General features: G+C 40.6%; 1 protein-coding gene across 1 annotated transcript in view; it reads right to left on the bottom strand.

The window, feature by feature from the left end:
* Positions 1–12,150, bottom strand: part of LOC139170036 (elongation factor 1-beta-like) — a 79,685-nt gene extending 67,535 nt beyond the window's left edge. The window contains exon 1 of the mRNA XM_070756737.1: positions 11,949–12,150. Coding sequence (XP_070612838.1) covers positions 11,949–12,150 — 202 coding nt within the window. The remainder of the gene's footprint in view (positions 1–11,948) is intronic.
* Between the last annotated feature and the right edge of the window lie 365 nt (positions 12,151–12,515).

The raw sequence follows: 12,515 nt of genomic DNA, 5'->3' as shown, positions 1-12,515 counted from the left end.
TTTTAATAATGCATCAGTCTCTGAAGGTGATAAAATAGTTCTGAAATGCGTCAACCAATTTAGATAGCAGACTATCATTCCAATAGTTGTAAGAAGGAAGAACTGGCTTGAAGCAACATCTGGAGTTGGATAAGAAAGCTGGACTGAGAGATGATTGGCTGTCTCCAAAACAGGTCATTTTGAGCCAGAGGTGGGATTCACATATTTTCCATACCATGCACATGCATCTTGCTTCAGTCATGTGCACACTTTCTGTGCATATGTGCATGCACTTAGCTCATGCTTGAAAAGGTGGCTAAATCAGACCAGATTACTTACAGGAACGCCTTCTGCCACATGAATCCCAGTAACTGGTTAGGTCCCAGAGAGTTGGCCTTCTCCAGGTCCCGTTGGCCAGACAATGTCATCTGGCAGGGCCCCGGGGAAGAGCCTTCTCTGTGGCGGCCCCGGCCCTCTGGAATCAACACCCTCTAGAGATTTGGGGGAATTAAGATTTCTTCTCCCCCCAGGCCGTTACAATTGTATGCATGGTATGCTTGTATGTATGTTTGGTTTTGTATATTAAGGGTGTTTTAATTCGCTTTTAGTATTGGATTATTATTGTATATTGTTTATGATTGCTGTTAGCCGCCACGAGTTTTCGGAGAGGGGCGGCATATAAATCCAATAAAACTTGAAACTAAACTTGAAACTTGAATTTGCACTGCCCCAACCCTCCTCACCTTTCGCAAGAGTCTCAGTCATGGGGCAATTAGATCAAGCCCCCTTCCCCTGTCTATGAGATGTAATGTGTGGTTGTGAGTGAGTTGGCTGATTGATTTTAATGTATATGGGATTTTAGTAGTAATTTTTAATTATTAGATTTGTTGTTGTTGTGTTGTTTCTTTGTATTCTGTGAGCTGCCCCGAGTCTTCGGAGAAGGGCGGCATACAAATATAAATAATAATAATAATAATAATAATAATAATAATAATAATAATAATAAACACAACAACAACAACAACAACAACAGAGTTGAGGAGAAGCAGCTAGAGAAATTAGTGAAATACAAAGATCTAAAAATCAAGCTGCAACGATTCTGGCATAAGCCAGTGAAAGTGGTCCCAGTGGTCCTTGGCACGCTGGGCGCAGTGCCAAAGGAGCTCAGCGGACATTTGAAAACCATTGGAATTGACAAAATCTCCATCTGTCAATTGCAAAAAGCCACTTTACTGGGATAGACACACATAATTTGCTGCTACATCACGCAGTCCTAGGTGCTTGGGAAGCGCCTGATAAAATACAAAATCCAGCATAGTGATCTCATTTGCTGTGTTGTATTGACATAATAATAATAATTGTGGTACTACTACTACTACTACTAATAATAATAATAATAATAACAACAACAACAACAACAACAACAACAATAATAATTTATTGGATTTGTATGCCGACCCTCTCCGCAGACTTGGGGTGGCTAACAACAATGATAAAACAACATGTAACAATCCAATAATAAAAACAACTAAAAACTCTTATTGTAAAACCAAACATACACACAAACATACCATGCATAACTTGTAATGGCCTAGGGGGAAGGAATATCTCAACTCCCCCATGCCTGGCGGTATAAGTGAGTCTTGAGTAGTTTACGAAAGACAGGGAGGGTGGGGGCAGTTCTAATCTCCCGGGGGAGTTGGTTTAAGAGGGCCAGGGCCGCCACAGAGAAGGCTCTTCCCATGGGGCCCGCCAAACGACATTGTTTAGTCGACGGGACACGGAGAAGGCCAACTCTGTGGGACCTTATCGGCCGCTGGGATTCGTGTGGTAGCAGGCGGTTCCGGAGGTAATCTGGTCCTATGCCATGTAGAGCTTTAAAGGTCATGACCAAAACTTTGAATTGTGACCGGAAACTGATCGGCAGTCAATGCAAGCCAGATAGATAATAATAATAATAATAATAATAATAATAATAATAATAGAATTGCACAGCACAGGGGTGTGTGGGCCAGTAGATGGGACCATCCACAGGTCACTACTACTGGCTGAATACCACCTCCAATCCTGCCTAGGGAGAGATCAGGATTTGGCTTCATCCCACATCTCTTCTCATTGCTACAAACAATGCTCCTCCATTTATTTTTCTTTAACAGAGTCCTGCCAATGAGTACCTCGAAGGATTGTGCAGGAAAGCACAACCCTTTCACCTCCTTCAATCTTCAGCTAAATTGCTTGTGTGTATCAGAGACATTCTTGCTCCCATCCCTATTAACTGAGGGCCATTTGACAAAATGGATGGGGAGCTGAATGGGCATTTTAACGTGATTGCGGCTAAGAATATGTAATGCTTTCTAAATTAGAGAGAGAGGTAACAGAAGAGATGCAATATCTTTCTCTCTTGCCTCTGCTCACTAAGCCACCAAAGTGGCTTGCAAGAATAAAACCAAAAAGGGATTTGATAATGCATAGAGATAGACTTCAAAACGGAGTGTCATTTTGGTAAAGTCAACATAGGCAACTAGGTGTGTGTGTGTGGGGGGGAACACCCCAAAAGCCTGCAGAAAGAGGAAGGGCAATAGGGAATTAACTGCCAGGCTTCTCAGAGGGAATGAGTTCATACTTATGAAATGTCTATGAGGAGTACTCAAGTACTGTTTTGATAGATAGATAGATAGATAGATAGATAGATAGATAGATAGATAGATAGATAGATAGATAGATAGATGATAGATAGATAGATAGATAGATAGATAGATAGATAGATAGATAGATAGATAGATAGATACTGTAGATAGATAGATACTGTAGATAGATGATGGATGGATGGATGGATGGATGGATGGATGGATGGATGGATGGATGGATGGATAGACTGAGAAGTTCCATACATATTTTTCCTTGATATGTCCAATTTGTTTTTTAGTTAAAGCTTCAGAAGATAATTTGAGGGGTTTGTGTTGATTCTTGGATAGTTCCCACATTCAATGGGGTTGGTTGGTAGAAGAAGAATGGGGTTGGGAGAAAAATCTGGACCCAAAGCATATTAGATATTAGGAGTAGGGGACTGTGAACATGTTTACATGAACTAATGCCACATATAGTATTACAGACATGATAGATGATAGATAGATAGATAGATAGATAGATAGATAGATAGATAGATAGATAGATAGATAGATAGATAGTAAAACAGAAATAGAGAGCTAGATAGACAGAGAGATAGGCAGTTAAATAAACAGAGAGAAATAGAGAGATAGAAGAGAGAGGGAGGAGAGAGAGAGATAGTGAGAAGAAAGAGATGAAAAGAGATAGGAAGAGAGAGAGGAAGAGAGAGAGAGAGAGAGATACTGTACATGTATTTTCAGAACATAAAACTTACTGCAGAAATCAACTCTAGTCCACCATGTCTTGCTTATCAGCATGTTTTAAAATATATACTGAAAAGAAGGGGAGAAAACAGATCATAAGATGTATGACATTCCAGTCCAGATATTCCTATTCAGTCTTTCGTTGACTTCAGAATTAAATACTCCTGTGACTCGGTGAACAAACCTGATAGAGTGGTACCTCTACATAAGAACGCCTCTATTTACAAACTTTTCTAGATAAGAACGGGGTGTTCAAGATTTTGTCCCCTCTTTTCAAGAGCCATTTTGCACTTACAAACTCAAGCCTCCAAAACTGTAACCGGAAAAGTCAGGGAGAAGCCTCCTTGGGGCCTCTCTAGGAATCTCCTGGGGGAAAACAGAGCCGGAAAAGATGGGGAGAAGCCTTCGTGGGGCCTCTCTAGGAATCTAATGGGAGGAAACAGGGCCTCCACCCTCCCTGTGGTTTCTCCAATCGCACACATTATTTGCTTTTACATTGATTCCTATGGGAAAAATTGCTTCTTCTTACAAACTTTTCTACTTAAGAACCTGGTCACGGAACAAATTAAGTTCGTAATTAGAGGTACCACTGTATTCTTTTCCTATCCTCTTCTCCTTCCCAACTCCCTGTCTCTTGGCCATTGGCCCAAAGTCACCCAGCCAGCTATCAATGGCTGAGGCACATCTACAACTCACCATCTCCCAGTTTCTAGCCTGGGTGCCTTAATCAGTACATCAAACTGGATTTTGTATTTTTGAGATAGCTTTGCTTGCAGAACAGCTAGCTAGCTAAGCAAGGACAGTGTCACAGATAAATTTAATTCCAAATTCACCTTCCTGAGTGGATAACAAATTTGGTTCATGGTAATTGGAATAAGATGCGTGTATCTGGAACCCCAAAGCAATTCTGGAATTACCGTCCCCCTATCTGTCTTCATAGGCTGTGGATTTTAAATGATTTCGAGTATATTTGTTTTGAGCACTGGGGTTGGAAATTAGTTTTCTTTTCCTTGTGAGAGACATCTTATATTGTGCTAAATGGAGTCTTTTTGTCTTCATTTTTTTTTAGACTGGGACAATTAATTATCTTTACTAGGACTGCATATATTTCCCATCTGCACTGGTAAATTTCACGAGTAGAAAGAAATCCCAGCAACTTGATACCGATTGCAATTTTTTTCCCCCCAAGAAATTGATCACCGCCTATACTGTTTGTGGCTGTTTAGTGCCTTGGGTCACATTGTAGCTTGTAATACTTGCACTTGATCATTCTCTTCTGTCAAGCTCAGAAACCTATCCAACATTTTTGTATATCTTCCCTCCAGAGAATGTGCCTAATGACAGTTTGTATTTTACTTATTATGTTCACAGTCCTAGTTAGTTACTATGATATGTCAGTTCCTGGAGTGTTTTTTTAGAATAGAATAGAATAGAATATGTAGAGTAGAATAGAGTAGAATAGAATAGAATAGAAGGAATGAAGAATAGTGTAGGGTAGAGTAGGATAGGATAGGATAGAACAGAATAGAATAGAATGAAGAACAGAATAGAGTAGAGTAGAGTGTAGAGTAGAATAGAATAGAATAGAATAGAATGCGTACCTGACCAATTTTTTTCTACCAGTTCTGCATAAATGATTGTACCCGTAGGAGTCCTTCATACTAGGTAGTTTGATAGTCTTGTGGGAATTAGTTGTTTAGCAGAGTGATGGCATGGGGAAAAAACCCCTGTCTTTGTGTCTAGCTGTTAATCTCTCTTCTTTTAAATCTAACTGCAAACAATGATTTCTCTTCAGCTATCTTGTTTCAGTCCGGACATATTTTGATTATTAAAGCTCTGTACCAGGGAAACCTCTGTCATATAGGGTTAGTAAGACATCTACAGTACATTGTAGTCCTTCACATACAGCTGTTCATTTAAGTGACTATTCAAAGTCACAATGGCGCTGGGGAGGGGGGAAATAACGAATATCTGGTCCTTGCACTTTTAACTACTATTGCAGCATCATCTTAGTCACGTGATCGAACTTAGAATGTGTGGCATCTGACCCATATTTAATATGGTTGCCATGTCCTGAGGTCATGTGATCTCCTTTGACATCCTTCTGACAAACAAGTCAGCTTTGGTCGCCATGATGCAAAAAGAGTATTGAGACTCTAGAAAAAGTGCAGAGAAGAGCAACAAAGATGATTAGGAGACTGGAGGCTAAAAGATATGAAGAACGGTTGCAGGAGCTGGGCATGGCTAGTTTAATGAAAAGGAAGACCAGAGGAGACATGATAGCAGTGTTCCAATATCTCGAGGGTCAAACTATTCTCCAAAGCACCTGAGGATAGAACAAGAAGCAATGGGTGGAAACTAATCAAGGAGAGAAGCAATTTAGAACTAAGGAGAAACCACTTGTTTCTACTTGTTGCTGTAATTAAAGGACTTTCAAGAGCCGAGGTGGTGCAGCAGGTAGAGTGCTGTTCTGCAGGCCACTAAAGCTGACTGTAGATCTGCAGGTCAGCGGTTCAAATCTCATCACCGGCTCAAAGTTTACTCAGTCTTCAATCCTTCCGAGGTGGGTCAAATGAGGACCTGTATTGTGTGAGGAATACACTGGCTCTGTTAAAAAGTGGTATTGCTAGCATGTTGTAAGCCGCCCTGAGTCCAAGGAGAAGGGCAGCATAAAAAAAAGTAAAATAAGTAAGTGAGTAAGTGAGTAAGTAATAAGTAAATGGGTAAATAGGTAAATAGGTAAATAGGTAAATAGGTAAATAGGTAAATAGGTAAATAGGTAAATAGGTAAATAGGTAAATAGGTAAATAAGTAAAATACTTCTTTAATGTGGCCAGGGGTTGGTTTTGGATCCTTTTGCTGCCAGTTTGTTCAGGGTCATGCTGTATTCATGCTCGCAACAATCATAAAATAGCTTCTACGCATGCGCAGAAGCAAAATTCAAGATGCACCCAAGGAGACACCGTCAGAACCGGCTCCAAGACATCATTGCTGAACTACTAACTGTTCTAAAAAAATGGTTAGAACCGTTAGGAACCCACCTCTGTATAGAGCCTATAGGCAATAAAGGGCTAGCAAAATTTTTACTACCACACTGTGGCTGTGGCTTATGCAGGACGCCCTGCATTTTCTTTCAACATCTTTCAGTGCAAATTGGGTGCTCTGGGGTGGAGCTCCATTTTTGCTACCCCACTGCGTTCGGGCAGCAGCCCATCCCTGTCTATAGGCTAATCGATAAAGCTATAGGACAGACTTTACTTCGACAACTAGATCTATGTATTTAGATCTATCTATCTGGGTCTTAAAACCCTTTACTACTGGTTGATTTGCTTGCTCGCAACACTTATGCGCAGGTGAAGAAAGATCCCTAGTGCGTGGGCGGAGCATCCTGGGTGGGTGAGTGGAGTATCCCTGGTGGGTGGGCAGAGTGTCCCAGGTGGATGGGTGGTGATACCAGATCTAAGAACCAAGTCAAACTGGAAGCAACCCATCACTCATCTGCACCATAAAAATAGCATGGAAAAACCTGTACATCTAGAAACATAGAAAACATAGAAGATTGACGGCAGAAAAAGACCTCCATCTAGTCTGCCCCTATACTATTTCCTGTACTTTATCTTAGGATGGATCTAAGTATATCCCAGGCATGTTTAAATTCAGTTACTGTGAATTTATCAACCACGTCTGCTGGAAGTTTGTTCTAAGCATCTACTACTCTTTCAGTCAAATAATATTTTCTCACGTTGCTTCTGATCTTTCACCCAACTAACCTCAGATTGTGCCCCCTTGTTCTTGTGTTCACTTTCCTATTAAAAACACTTCCCTCTTGAACCTTATTTAACCCTTTAACATATTTAAATGTTTCAATAATTTCCCCCCTTTTCCTTCTATCTTCCAGACTACACAGATTGAGTTCATGAAGTCTTTCCTGATAAGTTTTATGCTTAAGACCTTCCACCATTTTTGTAGCCTTCTGGTTCTTGATTTAACTTATTCCTGTCTTTTCATCTTTTGTTCTTCTTTGTTATCTCTTGGGTCTCTGGCTTATGTTTTTTTCAGGTCTATTAGCCTTGGGGAAAATCATGGGTACTGAAGTCCAATTTATTTCATTTGATTGCCCCAGAAGACCTCGGGGCAAATACTTCAACTGCTTGCCAAGACTTTTCCCTCTGGTGAAGGAGATTTTGACATTAATTCACATTTTCTCCTAATGCCTCTTTATAAAGACGCCTAGGTGCAGCTAATAAACTCCCCATCGAGTCAGATTTGCAGGCTCATTGGATCCATTTTATTTATGGTGGTCATGGATTGATCGATGTGATTTTATGTCTTGGAATTCGGTGCTAGGTAAACGAAAAGCAGAAGATAGAACTATACGAACAAATTCCGCTTCATTCTAAGGCTACGTTAACAGACGTTTTCAAGCTTGAAAGTGCAAATCTCTCTCTGTCTCTTTTTAGATTAGATTAGATTCAGTGAAGGGCTACCAATTTTTTTTACTACCACACTGTGTGCTTGGCTTTTGCAGGACACCCTGCATTATATTTCAACATCTTTCATGCAAATTGGGTTCTCTGGAGTGAAGCTCCATTTTCACTACCCCACTGCGTTCTCCTCTGTCCGGGCAGCAGCCCACCACTTATTAGATTAGATCAGTGGTTCTCAACCTTTCTAATGCCGCGACCCCTTAATACAGTTCCTCATCTTGGGGTGACCCCCAATTATAAGTTTAGCGCCAATTCTTCCAACAGATCTTTAAGCTGATTGGCTAGAGGTCAGAGGGGAACCCTCCTGTAAACACCTGATTGGTTGGATTGTAAAAATATGTTCCGAGATGCTAGAATAGAAGCTTTAGTTGCTAACACCATTGGGAATTTGTCTTTTCCCATGGTCTTAGGTGACCCCTGTGAAATGGCTGTTCGACCCCCAAAGGGGTCCTGACCCCAAGGTTGAGAACCACTGGATTAGATGTTTTTATTGACCAAGTGTGATTGGACACACAAGCAATTTGTTTTCAGTGCATATGCTCTCAGTGTACATAAAAAGGAAAGATACATTCATCGAGAATCATAAGGTGCAATACTTAATGATAATCCAGGAACAAATAAGCAATGAAAACATATTAGGAACCAGTCATTATAAATCATAAGGATACAAGAAACAAAGGTATAGTCATACAGTCAGATGGTTGATGGGAATGATGAGAAGATTAATAGTAATAGTAATGCAGTCTTAGTGAATAGTTTGAAAGTGTTGAGGGAATTATTTGTTTAGCAGAGTGATGGCGTTTGGGAAAAAAACTATTCTTGTGTCTAGTTGTTCCAGTGTACAGTGCTCTATAGTGTCGTTTTACAGTGCTCTATAGTGTCGTTTTAAGAGTTGAAACAATTTATGTTCAGGATGTGAGGGGTCAGTAAATATTTTCACGGCTCTCTTTTTGACTCAGTGCAGTTTGCAGGTCCTGAATGGAAGGCAGGTTGGCAGTAATTGATTTTTCTGAAGTTCTGATTATCCTTTGAAATCTGTGTTGGATTTATTTATTTATTTAATTTTTGATTTGATTTGATTTGATTTGATTTGATTTGTCTGCCGCCCTCTCCGCAGACTCGGGGCGGCTAACAACAATGATAAAAAACAACATGTAACAATCCAATTTAATAAAACAACTAAAAACCCTTATTATAAAAAACCAAACATACACACAAACATACCATACATAACTTGTAATGGCCTAGGGGAAGGAATATCCTAACTCCCCCATGCCTGGCAACAAAGGTGGGTCTTGAGTAATTTGCGAAAGACAAGGAGGGTGGGGGCCGTTCTAATCTCTGGGGGGAGTTGATTCCAGAGGGCCGGGGCCACCACAGAGAAGGCTCTTCCCCTGGGGCCCGCCAAACGACATTGTTTGGTCGACGGGACCTGGAGAAGGCCAACTCTGTGGGACCTTATCGGCCGCTGGGATTCATGCAGTAGAAGGCGGTTCCGGATGTATTCTGGCCCAATGCCATGTAGGGCTTTAAAGGTCATTACCAACCCTTTGAATTGTGACCGGAAACCGATCGGCAGCCAGTGCAGGTTTTGTTGGGTTGCAGGACCGAACCAGACAGTTATAGAGGTGAAGATGGCAGACTCAATGATTCCTCTGCAGAACTGTATCAGCCCGATCAATTAAGCTGGTTCCTTCCTTCTTTCTCTGACTGTTAAATTACTTAAGTTACTTCCCTTCGCTGATTCTTTTTTAGGCAGCATCTCACCCTTGTGTTCCCTAAGGTCATTCGCCCAATCCATTCCATCACATGTTTCCCCGTTCAGACTCCTTCTCCCCTTCCAGGGGAAATAAGTTATGGGCTGCAAGAAGAAAACATAGCTGTGTTGCTACCTTCTGCTTCCTGCAAATCCCTGGGAGCACCCAAAGTGTCTGATAAATCATCTCCACTTGACTTGGCATCTGTCCTTCCCCCGGGACTCTTTTGATCTCTCACACACACATACACCTACCCATGTCTTGTATGCCTGATTCATTTCCCTCTGCTTGGTTTCTTGATATTCTTAAAATTCCCTCCATCCCATAAAATAAATCCTCGGGCTAGTTCCAGTCAATGTTTGATTCTCTGCAAGGTCGATAGCTTCCTGGGACAAGACTTACTGGGGTCGTGAAAACGGTGCCCTGATTTCAAGGCATCATAGAAACATAGAAGATTGATGTCAGAAAAAGACCTCCTGGTCCATCTAGTCTGCCCTTATACTATTTCCTGTACTTTATCTTAGGATAGATCTATGTTTATCCCAGGCCTGTTTAAATTCAGTTACTGTGGATTTAACAACCACGTCTGCTGGAAGTTTGTTCCAAGCATCTACTACTCTTTCAATGAAATAATATTTTATCACGTTACTTCTGATCCTTCCCCCAACTAACCTTAGATTGTGCCCTCTTGTTTTTGTGTTCACTTTCCTATTAAAAACACTTCCCTCCTGAACCTTATTTAACATATTTAAATGTTTTGATCATGCCCCCTCTTTCCCTTCTGTCCTCCAGTCTATACAGATTGAATTCATTAAGTCTTTCCTGATAAGTTTTATGCTTAAGACCTCCCACCATTTTTGTAGCCCGTCTTTGGACCAGTTCAATTTTATCAATATCTTTTTGTAGGTGAGGTCTCCAGAACTGACCACAGTATTCCAAATGGCATATATTATCTGGGATTATCCATCCTGGCATATATTGTCTGGAAAAGGATGATATGGCATAGACATTTTAGAAACATAGAAACATAGAAGACTGACGGCAGAAAAAGACCTCATGGTCCATCTAGTCTGCCCTTATACTATTCCCTGTGTTTTATCTTAGGATGGATATATGTTTATCCCAGGCATGTTTAAATTCAGTTACTGTGGATTTACCAACCACGTCTGCTGGAAGTTTGTTCCAAGGATCTACTACTCTTTCAGTGAAATAATATTTCCTCACGTTGCTTTTGATCTTTCCCCCAACTAACTTCAGATTGTGTCCCCTTGTTCTTGTGTTCACTTTCCTAAACACTTCCCTCCTGAACCTTATTTAACCCTTTAACGTATTTAAATGTTTCGATCATGTCCCCCCTTTTCCTTCTGTCCTCCAAACTATACAGATTGAGTTCATGAAGTCTTTCCTGATACGTTTTATGCTTAAGACCTTCCACCATTCTTGTAGCCCGTCTTTGGACCCGTTCAATTTTGTCAATATCTTTTTGTAGGTGAGGTCTCCAGAACCGAACACAGTATTCCAAATGTGGTCTCACCAGCGCTCTATATAAGGGGATCACAATCTCCCTCTTCCTGCTTGTTATACCTCTAGCTATGCAGCCAAGCATCCTACTTGCATTTCCTACTGCCCGACCACACTGCTCACCCATTTTGAGACTGTCAGAAATCACTACCCCTACATCCTTCTCTTCTGAAGTTTTTGCTAACATAGAACTGCCAATGCAATACTGTACTCAGATTGAGGATTCCTTTTCCCCAAGTGCATTATTTTACATTTGGAAACATTAAACTGCAGTTTCCATTGCTTTGACCATTTATCTAGTAAAGCTAATTTTTTTCATGTTTACTTCTTCAGACTGTAACCAAAATAAAGTTGAGCAAATATGTGGATTGTGTCACCCACATTTCAGCTGAATGTTGCAATGTTAGTGAGTTTTAACACAATTCCACAAAAATATGCACAGCTGTTTTGCTTCTCATCCTTGAACTATGGGGATAAATCCTTAGGAAGAAAAAATGATGAAATTAATGGAGCCAAATACCTCCCTCCTATTCACATATTTAAATTTATTTATTAGATTTGTATGCCGCCCCTCTCCGTCTCATGTCCCCCCTTTCCCTTTTGGCCTCCAGACTATACATCTGTCAACATCTGTTGCCGCTTTCCATCCTCTTAATGACATTGGATAGCCATAGCCTTCCCTGGGTATGAAGTACTTAAAAGAATAACCAAAGTGGAAGGGAATTTTAAAGATCTTATAGCATTTAGATACCATTTATAGTGGTTTTACAGCCTTCTCTAAGCAGTTTACAGAATCAGCATATTGCCCCCAATAATTTGGGTCCTCGTTTTACCCAAATTGAAAGGATGGAAGGCCAAGTCAACCTTGAAGTTGTCTTCTCCAACCTCTTGCTCAAGCAAGAAATCTCCAGCCTTGGAACACTCACAATTTCTGGAGGAAAGCTCTTCCACTAATGAATTGCTCTCACTGTCAGGAATTTTCTCCTTGGTTCTAGGTTGGTTCTCTCCTTTATTAGTTTCCGTCCATTGCTTCATGTTCTGCTTTCAGGTATTTTGGAGACTAGGTTGACACCCTCTTCTTTAATCAGACAATCTCATATTCAAGTTTTTGGGATTTGGGGAAGAAACCACAGAGTCAGATTCCAGGCATTGATCACCCTATTGCTGAAGTCATATTTTCTGCAGTTGAGTTTAGAGCGGTTTACATTTAGTTTGAATTTGTTATGTGCTTGTGTATTGCTGCTGTTGAAGGTGAAGAAGTTATTAATAGGAAGGATATTTTGGTATATGATTTTATGAACTACATTTAGATCAGATCGGAGATGACTTAATTATAAATTGTCTAATCCCAATATGTCAAGTCTGGTGGAATAAGGTATTTTGTTGTGAGCAGAGGAGTG

Source organism: Erythrolamprus reginae, chromosome 7 (assembly GCF_031021105.1).
Source record: "Erythrolamprus reginae isolate rEryReg1 chromosome 7, rEryReg1.hap1, whole genome shotgun sequence".
Classification (NCBI taxonomy): Eukaryota; Metazoa; Chordata; class Lepidosauria; order Squamata; family Dipsadidae; genus Erythrolamprus; species Erythrolamprus reginae.
This window is presented reverse-complemented; position numbering and strand designations above follow the sequence as displayed.